The sequence below is a fragment of the Cupressus sempervirens genome, chromosome 3 (genome assembly GCF_028749045.1).
Source record: "Cupressus sempervirens isolate cs-2001-9-10 chromosome 3, ASM2874904v1, whole genome shotgun sequence".
Taxonomy (NCBI): Eukaryota; Viridiplantae; Streptophyta; class Pinopsida; order Cupressales; family Cupressaceae; genus Cupressus; species Cupressus sempervirens.
In genome coordinates this window covers 745,421,834-745,442,510 of record NC_143120.1, presented here as the reverse complement: position 1 = coordinate 745,442,510, position 20,677 = coordinate 745,421,834, and the positions used below count along the sequence as shown (strand labels likewise).

Here is a 20,677-nt window from a genome sequence, read left to right as displayed (position 1 = left end):
AAGTGGTAAAAATACTTGTATCAAAGAGCTTAGGGTTAGGGATTGTGTTCTTGCAATGGTATTGAGCTGTAAGGGATTACAGATTGTAATTAGGTTATAATCACTAGATCATAATAATATTGAACTTGTTTTTTGGTCGATGTAGCTCAGGGATTGGGTGAACCATGTTAAATCTTGGTGTCTTGTGTTCTTTTCTGTGTAATCTATTATTTTTTGTTATTGGTTATATTTGCATGTAATTTTTATCTCTATCTGTGGTTTAACCCTAATATATTGGCCCCAAAAAACATGCCATTTTTCTACCAAAAGTGCCATAGCCTAAATCTATCTCCAAATCCTACCACTAAACCTTAAGAAAACCATCATAGTAGTCTAGAAAATAAGAGAAAGTGGAGGCAAAAAAATGAACCAGAAAAAATTATTTGAGCATGAGGAATGATCCATAGAAATCTATTAAGACATGATGATTCTTACATGAGGCTCTACATGAAATGCAAGGGTAGAACAAAACCAAGGAGGAAAAACCAAGGGAATGAAATAGTAATCTCCAAGATGGCCTCTAACCCCAAATACTATATTTCCCAAAGGAATCTATATCTTGAGAAAAGTAAAATAGGAGTAAACCTTCAAACACAAAAAATCTCCATATCAAGATCTAAAACATTAGTAACAATCACAAACTAGGACATTCACCTTATAGACTATAACCAAAAGAGGAGACTCATCCTCTAGAAGAGATTGCAATAAAGATGACCACCAAGAATTGTATAGTAAATATAGAAAAGTTGAAGGTAGAGAATAAAATTTAACACCCTAAACACCATCAATAAATTTTCAAACCAACTTAAGTGAGAAACAAAAATCATCTCCAAACAAAAAAACTTAAAGTCCCAAGTTATTAAGACAACAAATACATAAATAACCCATATACCAACACTAGTTTCATATCATTATCATCACTTTCATTAATTTTTAAATCATTGGGAGCCTCTCCTAAAGCTCCTTTAGAATAACCACAAACTCTAGGATTCAAATCTTCACTCCTACTTCATCCCCCACCCATTGATTTCTTTCATTTCATAGTTAGTTAAATATTTTTATTTAAATCATCATATTTGATTAGTATTAATTAAATAATTCTATTATTTATGTAATATTCTATCTAATAAATTTAAATAAGTTTACTACTTGAAATAAATAATAATAATATTTTATTTATTTTCTCTATATATTTACACTTCAAATTATCTTCCAACCTCATCAATCTATGTTCATTATAGATGTCAATCATCTTTTAATATTTCTCCATCCTTGAATTAATAACCAATAAGAATCAAATTCCATATGAGGTGTATAAATAAGAATTTGATTAAAAGCACTATTATCATTTTGAACAAGTAGGTATCATTTATATTATCCAACATCATTCTAATATTTATTATCATGAAAGATACCACAAAGTACTAGCCATTCATTCTATCATGATGATACAAAGATATGATAGAAAATTTAAAATAAAATATACACATCAAGTTTCTAAGAAAATTTAAAGTAAAAGTAGATGCACCTAAGGTCTTCATGTTGAAATTATGGTTTATTAGTTCATTTGAACATATTCATGGATTTCATTTGTGAATACAATAGTATGTCTATCACAAAATATCATTTTTTTCAAGTAGTATTTTTATGAGAAAATTAGTGGTTTAGGCTTACCAGATTTCATTTTAAGAATTTTAATCGAAGAGGCTAAAAGACCTTTTAAGACAAGCCCTATCAGATAAATTTACCTACTATTGAATTAAGTTTTTAATATAGTCATTGTGAAAGGATAAGGTTAGCTGTCAGTAATCATTAATGACTATATGCATTTTTTTGTAATCATCTTAAGAAAAGATTAAGAAGAATAACAATAAAAATAGAAAATCAAAATATTAATATAATAGTTTCTAAATCATTTTCTTTTTATTAAATCTTAAAACTGAACGAATCTTCATATTAGAATGGAAATATTAGTTATAGATTGAATAATCAAGAAATTCTATAAAATAGAAATAAGAATGTGTATTTATCTAATTTGTAACTACCAACATTCTATGTTAGTTAACACAATAGAAAAATGAAGTAATTATGTAGCTTACATACACCTAAATAATTCAAAGTGGAAAATCTACAAACACCTTTTTACTGGCCTTCAAGATTCATAATTCATGCAGCAAATTACAAGATTGTTATAGTAATTATACAAATATAATTTCATCCTCATAATCTTTTTCCTTTGTCAAACACCCAATCTCACTAAATTACCAACTTTTGTTAAAGACTGAAAAATATAGTCTTTTGTATATCCAAGAACAATTGTCTTTGCTTTCCTCAATAAAGTTTTACTTGTCCTTCAACTTCTCTTAGATATTATCTTCCTCTTCATGTGTCTATTCTTCCATGATACTCCAATTTAGAATCTTTTGGCAATCCAAAATCACCCATCTAAAATTAGCTCCACACTAAAATCACCTTTAAACTAAATTTAACTTAAAAGATAAAATAAGCCTACATTAACTAAAAATATTTTTAGTATTTATATAAATATATTTAGAAATATTTTAATAGGAAATTGATTGGACTAATTTAGTTGTGTAGGCATCAAGTCTATGCATAAGCATCTATTTGAACTAGAAAAATTCAACACTCCTTAACAAGGAAGATATTTTGCATAACCTCTAACTTATTGTTAAAGTAACATACAAACTTCTCCTTCATCAAAACCTTTTTTAAAATGTCTATGAGGAAATTTTATTTAAGAACACATTGCAAGTAGTTTGAGGCACTATCAAGACTACTATTTTCTTACTCAACATTGGCTGCCATTGCAGAATGAAGCCTCCAAAAAATTGAAAACCAAAATATAACTTTTTTATTTAAGATCTATATCACAATACTTGACTTAGTATTCACGGTTTAAATCTATAATACCATGTTAGAGTCTAAAACTCAGCTACAAAGCTCAATAAATTTTATAGAATCTTATAGCAATAAACAATGCAAACAAATTCTTATTAAATCAATAATAAATTTTTATTCATTTTTTAAATTAAAAATTTATACTATAAAAAATGCCACAAGAATTTTGCAAAGATAATTTCAGAATCACCTTATTTCTCTATCCAAACACTCACTCTCACAAATCACCGAATCACCAACTTGTATTAAAACTGTCTTCTTTAAAATCTAAAAATTTACAACAAGAACTATAACTATTTGTATCTACTTATATCTGGAAGAATAATTGTCTCTGCTTTCTTCAATGAAATTTTCTTTTTCCTCCTACCTCTGCTTCTCTTACAATTTATCTTTCTCCAATTCTTACTTAAATGAACTTCAAGCTAAATTTAACTATTAAAAATAAAAAAAGTTTACATAAAATAAAAATATAAATAATTTACTCTTTAGATGAAGATAACAAATTCTTGATTTTAATACATGTACGTAAACACCACACCTATACAGAAGTACCTGTAGTAACACTCAACAGTTCAGTCTTAGCGCATCGGAGAACCCAAAAGAAAAAGAAAAAAAAAGTGATCTTCAGTCTCATGTGAGTCATTTGCGTCTTGATAAATTTTGTCCATAACAATTCTTTCACAACTGGACAGTATCTAGCACCATTGCTTCTCACTTAATCTCATCATTTATGCCCAAAAACAGAGAACTGGCACTAATAAACTAGCCATCCAAATTATAAATCATCAAACCAACTCCCAACAATCCTCGAATGCCTCAATATGCATCAATAAAATTAAGAGATAACAAACCCACCAAATCTTTCATCCAAACTGAGCTATTACGTACTTACTTTATATTATCATCCCTTTCCAGCTTTCTGTTTTTGGGTTAACATATTTGAAAATTCTTGTTCAAAAGATGTCGATGATGTGTGATGCTTTCTTTTGAGTTTGCATATTTATCCACAATCAGGAATACCAATTATGTATGATACCTTCTTAGGAGTTTGCATAATTATCTACAATTTTTGTATCCGTTAAAGTAATGATTCAGTAATGCAAAATATGATAACAAACACATAAAAAGCACCGAATTCTTTGATACAACAGTCATGTTCTCCATCTGGTCACCTTTCATGTTAAACAATTATACTCTGAAGGCATGGCCAAAAACAATAATATTTTTGGAGACTCAAAAAATTTCATTTTTATGTCTAACGGGCCTTAGGCCGTCCAATTATCTTGTTACGGCACTGCAAAGAAGCATGTCGCCCACCGAAAGGCACCATCTTCGATCTAATCCGTAGAACTTGTTTATCGTTGATGGGGGTGGTCCCCTGTGTTTTTCTTTGATAATTTATTTGGGAACATAAGTCACTTGGACCCTAATGTACTTTACTATTTGAGGATTTTTATTTTATTTTATTTTTTCTGAGATTGATAGAGAAAGGACGTCATTGTTAAGTGGGCGACAGGCTATCATGGTTTGTACCATTCCTTCTCTGCTTCGTTGTTATCCCATGTTCCTCACCTTTTCTGAAAAGGAGGGAACCCTAAGTTTGCCATTTTTAGGGTTTCCTCGCGTTGAAGTTCGTCTGTTAAACAGCTGAATCTATACAGACTTGCAGTTCATCTGAACCAATTGAAAGAAATTGTATGGGGTTGAGTTAGAGTTTGAGAACTAAAAAGGCAATTGTGATTCCGCAGGAGGTGAGCTTCCATACTCGGAAATATTCATTGTTAAATTTGTTGCCATTGGTTTTACCACGTCAGTGGAGCAGTGGGTATGCATATAACTCAATTTTATTTACCCTTATCAACTCAAATACCCCATGATCAAGATTCTTATAGCACATGCATTTGTTTATTTACTCCCTATTCAATCCGATCGTAAGTCCATGCATTATGATTCATTGGATTTGTTCATTTACTCCTTATTTAATCTGAGTACGAAAAAAACCATTATGCTTTTGCTGAGTTGATCAATATTTGAAAAAGGAAAACCTATGAGTAGCATGATATAATCCATACAAGGAAAACAATGTTTTGCAGACATTCAACTCTTTCAGCCGTAAGAATAGGTGTTCCTTACCAATTGAAACGTTGGTATTTACTTTATCAAATATTCAGTGCCAAAATGTATTTTTCTGCTTCTTTGATAAGCTTAGGAAAAAAAATTAAAGAATTTTGTTTTATAATGCTATAGCAGTCTTGGTGGGTTGTATGGATTGGAGGCATGGAACTCGTCATTTGGAGGAGAATATGGACATGTAGTCATTATAGTTTTTAACTAGTAGCAAAGAATGGGAGTAAGCATTGGCCCATTTGCGTAAATGAGAGAATAGTTGCAGCAACTAGAGATTTGTGCTTGGAGTGGTGAGCACTTAGAAGAAAGAAGAGGAGGTATGGCGGTGTACTTGTGGAGTGTCCCAAAGGCTAGTAGAAGGCATGTACCATATATGGAGTGTATGTAGGGCAATAGTGCATGTGGATTTTATAGTGGTGCATTAAATCTAAATTTAGTTCTAGTTGTAAGATTTGAACTTGTGGCTATTTTATAAGTGTAAAAGTTTTTCACTATTAGTTCAAATTATGTGTAGAAAGGTATCAAGTTGGATGCGTAGATGAAGGGAGAAAGGTACTAAATTGGCTATAGATTTGTGAAATGGATGAAGAGGACTAGGAAATATTAATAGCTAGAAGAGGAGAAGTTATGAGGATTTGCAACAAAAACAATGATGGGTAGAAGTTGTAGAAGTATTCAATGGAATAAATGGAAGAAAACCAATAGTAAACTACTCAAGTGGAAGGCATTAATGGAAAATCAATTGGATATTAGATGACAGAGAAAAAATTAATGACTTGGATTAGTTGTAAACAACAATGATTAAGAAGAATACTATTACTAGTTCTCTATTTTGAACCACTTTAGGAACCAGGACCTCATTTTGTTCCCTTGCCTTATTCAACACTTCATGGAGGATAATATCCTTAAAGTTGGGAATAAGATGAAGGAAAGTCATATACCATCCTTCATCAGAATTTTATGTTCAGACTGTGTAATTTCCATAAAGCCCTTTGTCCCCCAAGCCTATCAATGTCCGGATCATATTGCCTAAACCTTCTGCTTCTACTTCAACTCCTCAAATTTATGTCAATATTTCATCCATGGTAGAATCTAAATGCCCTAATTCCACCCCATGACACTTAATCAAGAAAATTAAAATGTAGAGAGATGTCCAGATTGTGGATTCAGATGTTGAAATAAAGATTGGGAGAAGGAGGTCTCTTAGAACCAAGAAGAATCTTGCATTGGATGAGCCCAAGGCTAAACAATATTTCCATGTCAACTTAGATTCAACTGGTAGTGACAAGACTAGGCATCCCCAAAAAGATAGAAAAGGAAGGTGCAAAGGAAAATTTATATAGAAGATGAGGACACTATCAGTGAGGAGCACTAGAAGGTGGAGGAGAGACCTATGGATAGTCAATTGAGTCCCATGCCATACCATGTCTCGAATACCCTCAAGAATGAGGTTGATACCTTTGTAAAGACCAATGTTGAGGAGGAAAAGTGTGTTATCACCTCCCCTAACTGCCAACATGATAAGGGTAAGAAGAAGATGGGTATTGACCCCTAGATGGCCCCTAGGGGTGATTCTCCAAGCCAAAAGGAGGATTTCACTACCCTGGAGAAGAGTATCAAGGAACTCAAGAAAATATAGAATATTGTAGAATAGAAATTTGACGATGTTGCCATATTTGTGGTTAAAGTTATGCACTTGGAAACTTCTACCCTACACTTGCTTCATGCTAAGAAGGAAGGTCTTGTGGCTACAATGGGGGTGAACACTGCTAGCTCTTTGTACATGTTTCTAGAAGATGACTAGCTCCAAGTGATATTAGACAAATCAGAGGGGGAGGGGAACAAAAGAGAGAACTAGCTCTCTATTTTTATTTTCTTCATTTATGCACTCGACCCAAGAGGGCTCTGTTTATTGTACTTGGAACATTACATATTTATTGGTATTGTGTATATTTTTTTTATTATGGCTACTTTAGTATTAGACATAGACTATGGAATACTTTGGTTTGGGGATTTTTTTATTAAGAAAGTGGGTAGGCTAAGAATGTGTTGCTTATGACTTCCAACTTTTTTACAACATTTTTTTCTCTAGTTCAACCCCCATTTTTTGTTTTTTTTTTAATATTGAAAAGAATGACTAAGAACAAGTCACAAAATCCATCCTTTAATAGAGATAGCAGATAAATTAATGAGTCTACATGTACTATATGAGCTATAAGGAACCATTAAATGAGTACTTTAGGCCTTAATAAGATTTATGAGGACCTACAGAATATAAGAAAATGATAACAACTAATATAAGGGAGATTTGTCCATACAAGGAGAATTGACAATAGGGCACCTTTTTTCTCAAGGATGATAATTTTATTGATTTTGAATGCCCAAAATTTGAATTGAATCCAAATAGAATAAGATGTGAAAAGAGATTAAAGATGTTTCTTAAATGGTGTGGGGGTTGAGAGATACAATAACTAAGAGTAAGTGGTGAAGTGATGAAAGACAAGAAAGGAGAGAAAAAAATTCAATATAATGGGAATTTAGGTTGTAAAGAAGAAGAGGAATATATTCTAAAGATTTTTTTATCTAACATAATAATATGGCTTGATGAGACATTAAATATTTGAGACAACTACTTCATATAAGATAGAGAATAAAAATAAGTACCCTTGATGTAATATTAAAGCAGGTTAACAAGAATTAAAGGTTGTGATAATGTAGATAAGGTGAGAGATTATGTGTGGTACAAGCTTCATATTATAGAAAGATATGTCGATGATACATTTGAGTAGTGTGTGAGTAAGAAACTAAGTGTGAGTAGTAATGTCATGTAAGTTTGGGTATCTAAAGAGTTATTTGTATATGTATGCATGTCTAAATAACATAAGGTTATGTCCATGTGTTTAAGTAAAATACTAAATTTTATGGAAAAAAATGAGTCATTCTATTATACAAATGCATACATACATACACACTGACCTATGCATCTCTGTGTGTGTGTGTGTGTGTGTGTGTGTGTGAATTTATATATGTATTTATGTATGTATGTATATACATACATATGTATGTATAGACATACATACATACATGCATATATGTATGCATATACATTCATATGTATATGCATACATATATGTATGTATATATGTACATATGTATATGTATACATATTTAGGTATATACATATATGCATACATACATATATATGTATGTATGTATGAAAATATATATGTATGTATGTATGTATGTATGTTACATACATACATACATATATATACATGCATGCACATGTGCATGTGTGTTTACATGTCCTTATAGACAAGTAGGGTTAGTCATACTAACTTAGTGATATGGGGAAATCAATTTAATATGTATGCTTTTGATTAGATAAATCAACTAATAGGGAACAACTTGGGTTCTCACTCTACACTAAAAACTTTTATTGTATAACATGGTGGAAGGACTATGAGATGAGGTAATAGAAAAGAAATCCTTCTATAGACTATAATAAAAGAAAAAATACCATCCAACTATGACTATAAGGGGAAAAAAGGGGTGATCTCCCCACTAAGAAATCAATAGCCAATAAAGTGGAAATAAGAGAAGACAAGGCGAAATAAATTCATATACCACTTAATAATATTAAATCTAAGAAGAAGAAACCAACTCAATATAGCATCAAGTAGGAAGAACCTTATTATATACCTTAGTACATGGCATAGCCATACTATAATCAAGGAAGTCATTAAAATTCTAAGGATTTTTCATCTACCAAAGTAGGATCCTTGAAAATCAAGTAATCACTAATAAAATTATTAAATCAATTAGTAGTCCTATTTCAATACAAGAAGGAAATTTAAATCCAAGTGATAGATAGTGGATTAATGATGAAATTTAAAGGTTTGGTCATTATTATCTAATGGTTGCATTCAATGCTTATTTCCAACCATCACAACCTAATCCTTTTCAAGATGATTGGATATTTTATTACCTACCAAAAGATGAATGCAGGTAGAAAGCCCGAATTAAGAAGTATAATCATCAACCTTCAAGATTCAACCAAATGAGTTCTTGATGGGTTCATAAAAGAAATCCTCCAAAAATTAAAGGGGGAGATTTAGAAGTCTATTCCACACTTGACATACATTGAGTTTTTCATCAAAAGATTAAAGTACATTTTTTTATCAAGAGAGGGTTCCTTCCCTAGGTCCATAGTTGACCCAACATGTACTATTTGTCCCTATATGGGAAAAAAGGAGCTATGAAAAAAAAATCTAATTGAGATACCTTCATCTTACAATCCATAAGGGGATTCTATGAATCTCAAACCCAATTATACAAGTTAGCAAAGAGAGAGAAAATTTAAAAAAAATTACATGTTGGGCCTATATCTATAAATCTAATTTTCATTTTATCACATGTGCATGCTATAGTCCACTATTGAAAGTGGTTTGACACAAGAAAGATAATTAAAATAAGAGTGTGCAACTATAAGATACATAAAATTCATCTTAATTTTGATGTGTAAATATAGCAATTTAGTGATACATAAATATATTTTGTATTTAATTTTCAAAATTTCAAATTCTTTCTATAAATGGTTGGTTATGCATGTTCAATAAAATCTATTTTGATGTGGTTATTAACTATTTAGAAATCAATTTATATATCAAAATAGTTTGTATATAATTTTATATTTTCATATAAATAATATTATTTTATAAATGTTTGGTTATTCATATTCCATATTCTAGCCAAATAATTTTCCTATCATTTTTTGCAAGAAGCATGCTGAAAACATTTGAAAGATATCAGAAGTGCACATCAACTGTAGGCGCTCTCAAATTCTCAAATATGACTTCTCATGAGGTATCATCTAAACACTTGCAAATACAAACATTATTTATTTTGACATATTTCATTATGTATTTAATATATTTTTGATTGAATTATTATTTTATTATATATAAATAATTTTTAAAATACCATTAATCACTACTAATTATAGCTTAATCAATAATTGCATTGCTATAATTTATATTTTTAATTTTTAATTAATAATAGTCAACGATTAAATAGAGTTAGCTATAAATTATAATATTATTTTTTAATTAATAATAATCAAAGATAAATAATATTGAATATTTTGAAAATAAAATTGACTATTAACTATTAAATACTTCCATATATATTTTTAGATCAATTTTCAATAATAAATTTTTCCTAATAAATTCAATATATGAATTCTTGAATACTAAATGAATGCATTATGATATTCTCCATCAAAGGTGCATTTTAAAAGATTAAAAACTAGGATATTTAGGCAGCAAAATTAATAAGGTCAATATTCAACTCATACCTAAAGCTAGGGATCTGGAAGACATGTGCAATTAGAGGCCCATCACTCTATTGAACGTCTCTTACAAGATCACTTCCAGGGCCCTCTCCCTAAAAATTAGACATTTGTTACTACAAATTGTTCACCTTGAAAAAACTAAATTCATCAAGTCTAAATATATTCTAGATAATATTATTGTTGCTAACAAAGGTATGGAGTGGGCTTAAGAATCCAAACAACAGGCCTTGTTTCTTAAGATTGACTTTTCTAAAACCTACTACTAGATTGAATGGCCTTTCATTTTGGCCATGCTTCAATCCTTGGAATTTGGTCTAATTTTATTGCAGTTAGTGCAAATAATTTTTGCGGATGCTTCTACTTGTATTACCATCAATGGTTGTCAATCTGAAGCCTTTGGGTTATAAGGATCTATTAGGCAAGGTTGTCTTTTAGCGCCTTCTCTTTATGTGTTGGTTGTTAAAGGATTTGGCTATCTTCTAGCCAATGCCATCTCTCAAGGCCTCATGCATGGCATATCCCTCCCTAATTCCACTATACATCTTGTGAATGGCCATTTTGTGGATAATTTTTTTCTCATCCTTCTTGAAGATGGAGACAAACAATGCCTTTACAATTCTTGGATACTTTTTTCCTTGCTTTAGGGTCCTCTATTCTAGACAATCTTTCTTGCAAAGTCATTAATGACTTCAACACTATGGGTGGAAATGGGTGTAGCATGGAGAAAGTTTTCTCTTTTTGGGCATCTTCTTTTCCTTTCAAGCCTCCCTTGTGGAGTTATGGAATGTAGTCCTAGCTTGGATAGAGAAGAAGTTGGATTATTGGATCACCAAACCCCTTTCCCTTGTCAAAATTTTTTAGATCTACTCCAAAGTGTTGGCTACTATGCATGTTTATTATTCTTCTTGTTGGGCCATGTCAAGGGCTTCTTACCTCAATCTTGAGCACCACTTGAGGTACTTCCTCTAGGCCTCAGATGTGTCACATCACCACTTTCACAGAGTGGCATGAGACTTTTGTTGTCTTCCCAAAGACTTTGGTGATCTTTGATTTCTTTCTACTCAAAAGAAAGCTATTTTCCATTGTGCAAAATGGGACATTCGGGCTCTCACCAACAATGAGGCCTAGAAAATTTTGTTGCATCACTGCATTTCTTCAAGATTTCTAGTTAACTAGCCATCCTTGAAGAGGATTGTCTTTCAAACCCTTCTTGTGACCACTAAACCAGTGTAAATTTAGGGCACTTTGGTTGCTAAAAGCATTTGGAAATCCTATGAAGCCATTAAGCCTTGGCTTCACTAATTTTGAAATGGGTTCAAAGATGGGCTCTCCATGAACCATCAAAAATTGTGATGGTCACCTTTTTTTGTTGTCCAAGGTGTAACCCTTTCCAAGATTCATGGAGCTAGTGCTCTGTGCTTGTTCAGAAGGGGAATCAAGACACCCAAAGATCTCTTTTCCAAATTTACTATGAGACTTCTCTCATGGAAGGACCTGCATGTGCAATTCTAGCTCAACCATCTAGATCGGTAAACAATTTATCTTCTAGTTTCTATTGTGCCTCCCCATATGTTTCAAAAGCTTCATATTTACTCATCTCCCCCATGCTGGAAGGACTGGAAATGGTACCCTGCCACCCCTTTGACCTATTATAAACCCAAGTTGGGTTATCAATGGCTAGTTCTCCACCTTCCTATGGTTGAGACCCTTAACCAATTTCGGCATTTGTAGTCCTCTCACAAGACTTGTAGTCTTATATTTACCATAGTTTGGCAAGCTATCATGAAGTTGAAGATAGCTCACTTTGCCTATGAATTCTCTTCTAGGGCCACTTTTTGTTGGGCCCTCGGCTCTAGCATTTGGGTGTCTCAGACCCTAGATGTCCTTTTTTTGGTTATCTAGAAAGCTTCCTGCATATTTTTTGGTTCTACAAGTGGGCCCATAATTACTAGCTTCAAATTCATGATTTCTTCAAAAAATTTCACCCAGAGGCCTTTTCCTGGCATATGGTTGTGCTGGGAGATTTGACTAGACTCTATTTTAAGTAAATTCTCAGGTCTAACATGCTTTCATAATGGAGATTTTGTCTACTATCTAGAAAGAGCACAATGCATTTTTATTCTCTTATGGCTTTCTTCATATAAATATTGATATATTCACTAAAGCATGTATTTGTAATAATATCATGATGTATATTCAAGTACAAACTGATAAGGTGGCATTGGAGGTAGCCCATCTATTGGATGTTTTAGCTCACTAGGGTAATGCCCCTTGCATGGTCTCCAGGGTGCTATCAGACACTTTATCCCATGATCATACTCCTTGCAGTCGTCGAAGAGAAAATGACAACTCAGTGTTAGAAATATTAGTTTTTACTTAGAATTAATCATCCATCATTAGATGTTTCTAGATTATTACATTTAGGTCTAGGTTGTGTCACTTGAAGTATTTTTCAAAAGTTTGAGTTGGCTGTAATATTTTCCAGAAATATGTAGATATTTTGTCTTGTCGGCTAATGCTAGATTTCTCTATAATATTGTACGCTTGCCTATAAAAAGGCACTATGTATTCATTTGAAAACACGGTGAATGAAATACAATACATTTTTATTGTGTTGCAGCACATTATGTTTGGTATTTTGTATTTTTATGAATGAAATATAATATATTTTATTGTGCAGCAGCACATTTGTGTTGTTCTATGTTTTTTGTTATTTTTCCTACTGCCCATCCAACAGATTGGTATCAGAACCTAGTTGGATAGAAGGTTGGATAGAATTTCAGAATGTGATAAAAGAGAAAGTGGTGTGTTGGTGCTACTAAATGGTGGGGGATTGTTTGTGTTATGAAAAAGATAGTTGTTTTGAAAAAGACCACAGAGGAAGTTTTGAGTAGGAAAGAGGACAAGTTGGCAAAAAAGGTATGGTGTGAATTCTTATAATTACTTAATTACATTTGAGAAATTATAGCAGCAGAAGAATATCGTGAGGAGTCTAGTTGTCTAAAAGCTTGTTTCATGCTATTTGAAGATTTAATTTTGGAAGTAAAAAGGTATGTAAAATTTTCTAAGAGACAAAGAAAAGAGTGTTAAATTTTTGATTTTAATTGGAAAAGCTGGTAGAGTTTAGAAAGAGAAGACAAATAAGTTAGAAGAAGAATTAGTGATGGTGAAGAAAGAAAATGCAAAATTATTGTGTGAGAAAGATATTTTGCAAAAGGAATTGGAAAAAGTAAGAAATGAAATTGGAGAAAAAAAGTCTAAATTGTTAAATGAAATTAGCATCCATATAGAGGCAATTGAAGAGCTAGAGGATAGGCTAAAATTTGTGGAAGAAGTAAATAATTGGTAGGTGAAGGAAACATGCAAACTTAGAGAGAAAAATAAATAATTTGAAGAAAAGTTAAATTTTTTTGATGATGCTAAGAAAAAGAAAAAAAAATTATAAGAAAATGTTAAGAAATTGGAAGAGGAAAATAGTATGTTAAAGAAGGAATTGTCTACTCTGAAACAAGAGAAAGAATGCTTGAATGTGAAACCATTTGTATGTGGTGTATCTTGTGACACAAATGATTTGAGTGATTATGTGATTGAGAAATGTGATTTTGCTGAAGTTGAAAGTGTTTGTGATGAAAAGTGTAAGAAAGTAAATGACAAGAAGTTTGTAGATTTTGTTTGTTATGATAATAATAGTATTGGTTTGAAGATTATGGAAAGAATGGGTTTCAATGGTAAAGGTCTAGGAAAGGATGAACAAGAATGAAGGAATCTAATTGAGACTACAATCAGGCCAAAATATGTAAGTCATGGATATAATGCAAGAAGTGGAATGATAAATAAAGGTTTAAGAGAATCAATTGAAAGCATAAAGATTTTGCAATGTTCACACTGTAATAGGAAAGGGCACATAAAGGATAGATGTTGGGATATACATCCTTTTAATATTTGTGGCTTGATAAATCATTGTGATAAGAGATGTTGGAATAAAAAGTGCAATAAAGATTTTATGGAAAGTTGCATCAAAATGGATTGTGGATGGAGCCATGGATCAAATTGGCAAAGAATTGCAGGAATGATCAAAGCTTTATTCAGGTATAAATGTTTAAGTATAAGAAGAAATGCAACAATATTGGGAAACCAAATAGAGCAAGGCATCAAAGAGGCAAAAGGTTATTCGTAAACCCTATCATCAGCATTTGTGACAGATGAGTAAAGATTATCAGTGGATCCTATGAAAAGAGGAAATTGTTGGCAGCCAATTGTTGACAATTTTTTTGTAAAAATTAAAGGTCACAGCCTTGGAAGACACTACTCATGCATTAACAGATATGAAGATTACATGGCACATTGGAATTTGTATGCGAAAAAATTTGATAGTAGAAATCAGGGGGGAGTGTTAGAAATATTAATTTCTACTTAGAATTAATGATCCATCATTAAATGTTTATAGATTATTAGGTTTAGGTCTAGATTGTGTTGGCTGAAGTATTTTCCAAAAGTTTGAGTCGGTTGTAGTATTTTCCAAAAATATGTAGATATTTTGTCTTGTTGGCTAATGCTTGATTTCTCTATATTATTGTATGCTTGCCTACAAAAAGGCACTATGTATTCATTTGAAAAAATGGTGAATGAAATATAATATATTTTATTGTGTGGCAGCATATTTGTGTTGTTTTGTGTTTTTTGTTATTTTTCCTGCTTCCCATCCAACACTCAGTGCATCACTTGTATACTCCTAGGTTGCACCATTCACATTGCTCTCCTAGTGGTAGTTTTGGTGGTTGTCATCGCTTGGCCTCACCTTTGTGGAGGTCAGGATCAAGCTGGTCTCTAGTGGCTCCTCCTATTTCCCTTGATTTGGGTTGGCTCTCTATCTATAAGGACCTTCAATGTGATTTCCCCTAGGTGGCTAGATCAAGCCATCTCTCCTCCAAGGTTAGTTATTCCTTTTGGGCTAACCAATGCATCGAGCACTTTCATGGGGCTCATGAATGAGGTACTAAAGGAGTTTCTAGGTAAGTTTATCATTGTTTTTAGCTAGATGATATTTTGATTTTTAGAAAGACATTGGAGGATACTTTCATGCACATTCATAAGGTGTTTGATAATTTGAGGGAAGAAAATTTGATGATAAATCTAAAGAAGTGTAGTTTTGTGAAGGAGTTGATGTACCTGGGATTCACAATTTTAGTAGAAGGTTTGAAAATGGACCTTGAGAAAGTGAAGGCTATCCTTGAATGGCCTACTCCAAGGAGTGTAACTAAGGTAAGATTTTTCCATGGACTGGATATTTTTTACAGAAAGTTTATTAGAGGTTTTAGCACTATTTTTGGGCCTTTGACTGAAACAATGAGAAGCGATAGGAATGAATTTAAGTGGACTCTAGGAGTAGATATGAGTTTTAATCTGTTAAAATAGAAAGTTATAGAGTGGCCTATTTTAGCACTTCCAAATTTTAATAAGGTGTTTCAAGTAGACTCTAATGCTAGTAGTACTTTCATAGGAGTTGTTTTGAGCCAAGAAGGTAGACTTGTTACTTATTTTGGTGAGAATTTGAATGATGCCAAAAGAAAATAATTTGTTTATGACCACGAATTTTATGTTATAGTTTAAGAATTCATGAAGTGGAAACACTATCTTTTTCCTAAGGAGTTTATTTTGTATACTAATCATTAAGATTTTAAATATTTGAATAGTCAAGGAAAATTGAACCAAGGGAATTTGAAGTGGGTTAAGTTTATGCAGAGTTATACATTTTTTTGAAACACAGGAGTGGGAAGTCTAACAAAGTTGTAGATGCTCTTACTAGAAGGCCTATTTTGCTAACAAAGATGAAAATTGAGGTGGTTGGGTTCAAGGAACTCAATAATTTGTATCTAGAGGATCCTAATTTTTGCGAATGTTGGAAGGGTTATATAGAACCTATTATACTTGACAAGACAAAGTGGTTGGATTTCATAATCCAAGATGGTATGTTGTTTAGAGGATGTTAGTTGTGCATTCCTAGAAAAGCTATGAGAGAGAATCTCATCAAGGGGAAACAAAGTGGAGGGTTGGCTGGACACTTTGGTAGAGATAAGCCCATTGCTTTGGTTAATCGAGAATTATTATTAGTCATAGTTGCAACAAGATGTGAAGAAGTTTGTGTAGAGTTATAGAGTATGTCAGATGGCAAAAGGAGTGAAGCATAATATAGGTTGTATCAACCATAACTTATACTAGAGAAGCCATGGGAGGATGTCACCATAGATTTCATGCTTAGTTTACCAAGGACATGATGATAGCATGATTCCATATTTGTGGTGGTTGATAGATTTTCAAAAATGGCACATTTAATTCCGTATAAGAAGACTAGGGATGCTATTCATGTGGTAGAGTTATTTTTCAAAGAAGTGATGATACTCCATGGTTTGCCAAAGAGTATAGTTTTAGATCAAGATACCAAGTTTGTTGGGTGTTTTTGGTGTAGATTGTAGAAGAAATTGAAGTAAGATTTGAATCAGTTCATCACATTATCCATAGACTAGTGGACAAACTGAAGTTGTAAAATGAAGTTTGGAGAATTTGTTGAGATGCTTGGTTGGAGATAAAATAAATGGATTTGATCTAATTTTACCATAGGAAGAATTTTCATAAAATAATTTTGTCAATAGGAGTAGTAAATCACCATTCCAGTTTGTATATGGGGGCAATCCCAAAAATGCTTCTGAATTAAGACAATTGGGTAAAGGAGAAATAAGTAGTGCTAAAGCAAAAGATTTTGTTGATCATTTGAAGAACATCCATGAGGAGGTGAGGAAGCACATTTTTAAGATGAATGCATAGTAAAAAGATAAGGTAGATGTGAAAAGGAGGGATAAATAATTTTAGATTTGAGAAGAAGTCATAGTTCATTTGAGAAAGAAGCATGTTTCCAGTGGGTACATATAATATGTTGAAAATAAAGAAGTTAGAACCATAAAAGATAGTGAACAAACATGATTCTAGAAATGCCTATGAAGTAGAGTTGCTTGCTAAACTGAATGTTTCATCAATATTTGACAAATTATTATGAAGGAGGTGATGGAGATGAATTTGCAAAAGCGAAGTGGAGTATTCCAATGGCTAGTTTGGCTACAAATGAGATTGAGGAGATATTGGACAATCATGTTGGAAAAAGTAAAAGGAACAAAACTTATGAAGAGTACCTAGTCAAATATAAAGGGAGGCCAGTAGAAGAATCATCATGGCTAGACGGGGAGAAGGTTAACCATCTTTTTTTCCTCTAAACACCTATGATGTGATGAGGTCATTTCTCAAACTACCTCGAGTGTCTGATGCAGGAGAATCTTAGGTGTAAGAGAAATCTTGCATCACCCAAAGATATTTCCTTTTTGCTTCTTTAACAAGGGTTGTCTTAGTGCATAGTTTTTATTTTTGGAGGATTGCTACTTATTAAGTCAGTCATATGAGCTCAAAATGTCTTGATTTTAAAGGTGGATATTCATCTTGGATATATTAGCTTTCCGATTGAGGACTAGTGTCATATCATGAGTATTTTTGGAGTTACTATGGATTTTTGGTGTGTAATTTTGGTATTAAAACTTTAGGTTCAGCTTCTTAGAGGCCCTAAATGGGCTCTGAAATGGGGTTGACTAGAGCTTGCACAAGTTAGGCCTTGTAGATTAGATGTTGTGGATTTTGAAATGGGGTTATAATAGCTAGTCAGAGCAATAGTTCAAAAGTTATGGCCATTTGAAGTTGGGCCAACCAATATTTCCAAAATAAGGGTTAAAGGTGTATCAAGCCAACTCTATATGTTATTTTAGTGTTAGTTGGTCTCTAGCGTTAGCATTTGATGTCTATAAACTTCCTAAGTGGTGTAAAAATACCTATTTAAGGAATGCTCATACATTTTCTAGGATAGCTCTAGGTGATAGTTTGCAGCTCTATATTTCAAATTATTGTAAGGAAGGATCCCATGTGGGTTTGCATATTGTATTTCAAATTTATATTATTTCATATTTGTGACAATAATAAGAAGCCCATAATTTGTTCTCATCAATTATTTTTATTTCTTTGTTTATGTTATGTGTTTGTGGTATTAAGGGGAGAATCCTCCATAATCATTAATGGTTCATTTCCTTCTCCTTCACTGAATGCATATTCTAGCTTCTTCACAATTTTCTTTTCTTTTGTTTAACTTTTCAGTATAACAAGATTCATGGTAATATTTTTCTTTGCAATTTCATAAGTCCCAAATGTTGTAGTTTCTTGGTCAATATTAACTTTAGATTCTAAGGGTTCCATCCATACAACCCTTAGTTTAACAACTTTAACAATAACATGGTCAGTATCAACAAGGAAACAAAACTCATCCTAATATTTTTCAACTAGGGTATGGAGTATCTTGTATCTCTAGTGCATTATATTCTTCATATTTTAAAAATTATTATCTAGTGTTTGAGTGAATTCATTAATTTAATAGATAATAGGGGTATCTTTTTTCCAATTGACTTCACCAATACTAGGAAAGTAGTTTTTCCTATAGAAGAATATACATACAAAAACAGAACCAAATTTACATGTATTAGACTTGAAAACTTGAATAGTCTTCATATTGTTTTCTAGTCATTCAAGTTATAACTCGGCAATGTCATATTTATGACCCTTCTTTACAATTGTGTATCCTAGGTCAACCACCATGTAGGAAACACTATTATGTATTCTGAATTGGAAGATTTTATATGAAACTACATGGACACTGAATTTTATCTCCAAATCCTCAATCATGTCCACTTTCATGCCTCTATTGTCTTGTTATGCCTTTGTATATTCTTCTATTTCTTCCTTGGGTGTCATTCTAAAGGTTTTCACTTTGTTAATGACAAAGTATCTAATAACCATATGAATTATATTTTTGGTTATCTTGGCTAGCATATCCAATCACATATACATGTCATGAACTCAGCTCAACACAACCCTAATCCAATGTATTTGTAAGTTTTGTGGAAAATGTCGAGTATGAATGAGTCATGTCAACTCCAAAAGTTTAAATTCCTCTTTCAATTTTTTTTTCCACACATATTTGATTATAAGCTTCATTTAGTTCAAGGTCTCCCACTTCTTCAACTTTCTAATGATAAAATAAACACACATCATTTACAATTAAAACCCTAGGTGGTATAGTAGATAGGACACCCACCTTATATGTTTGCATGGAAATCTCTGGATATAGCTTATACTTTGGTTCTTCACATGCCTCATTTTAGATCAACTTCACTTTCCTTCACCTTTTTTTTCATTTTCAAATTTTTGGATCTAGAAGTAATTTTTGTGTAGTAGGGTTTTAAAAAGTACTCACTCTTCTCACTTGGTTTCTTGTAACTCACTTCTCTCTTCGAAATTGCTAATGAAATCTCACCACAAATTCTTTTGAAACTTTTTCTACACACTAATCTCTCAAAATTTCTCATCTCTTTGAATCTAGGGTAAATAATAAAAATTGAAAACTTCACTATATAGAATAAAATTACCTTTTTTTACCTTTAGAGAACATTAAATGCATCGTACGCCACAACCTAGTATTTTTAATAAACTCAATTACATTTATTAGATCAATCAAGACATGATTAAAAAGGAAGCTCGGGTGTCATATTTATCTATATTCATACTTGGGTAAAGTATCTTCACATCATATGTATAGCTAACTCAATTACCACTATTGGCATATGGTTACCAACTAGCTCGATTAAGCTCAACTGATTTCAATATTTTCACACTTCATAAATTATCCTAGTGCACATCAAATGTAATGTGGATATGGACTTCCTTCTATTTCGGTCTAGGAATTGATCTTGTATTTTTTAATGATAATATAGTTCCTAACATCCTTATGTATTTTAGTTAGAGGAAAAAGTTTTAACTAATCTATTGGATGAGGTGTCCTCATTTTTTGCACTTGATGTCTCATTTTCTTCAATCCTCTTTACCTATTTCTTGTTCATCTATTCATACATTTCATATGCACCATTTTTCCTTTACCTTTAGGATTTTCATTATTTGGTGCTAAGATTCAGTTTATAAAGTTCCTACTTAGATGGCTAACCTTGTGACAGTTATAGCATGTCACTCTAGTGTTTCTCCAGTTGCCAAATCTTCCTCCAAAATATAATCTCATGCATTTTGCAGAAATATGACCATACTCTCCACATGCATTACATGAATTCCAAGTTTTGTAAACCTAATTGATAGTATTACCCT

General features: G+C 32.1%; 1 protein-coding gene across 9 annotated transcripts in view; it reads left to right on the top strand.

Moving 5' to 3' along the window:
• LOC149568972 (MADS-box transcription factor 21-like) overlaps positions 1 to 20,677 on the top strand; it is a 376,483-nt gene that overhangs the window by 50,010 nt on the left and 305,796 nt on the right. For 8 of the 9 annotated variants that reach the window (XM_089821778.1, XM_089821783.1, XM_089821779.1 and 5 more), the window contains exon 2: positions 9,867 to 9,951. In XM_089821778.1, the coding sequence (XP_089677904.1) occupies positions 9,867 to 9,951 (85 nt within the window). The remainder of the gene's footprint in view (positions 1 to 9,866; positions 9,952 to 20,677) is intronic. The other variant, XM_089821777.1, reaches the window with a different exon arrangement.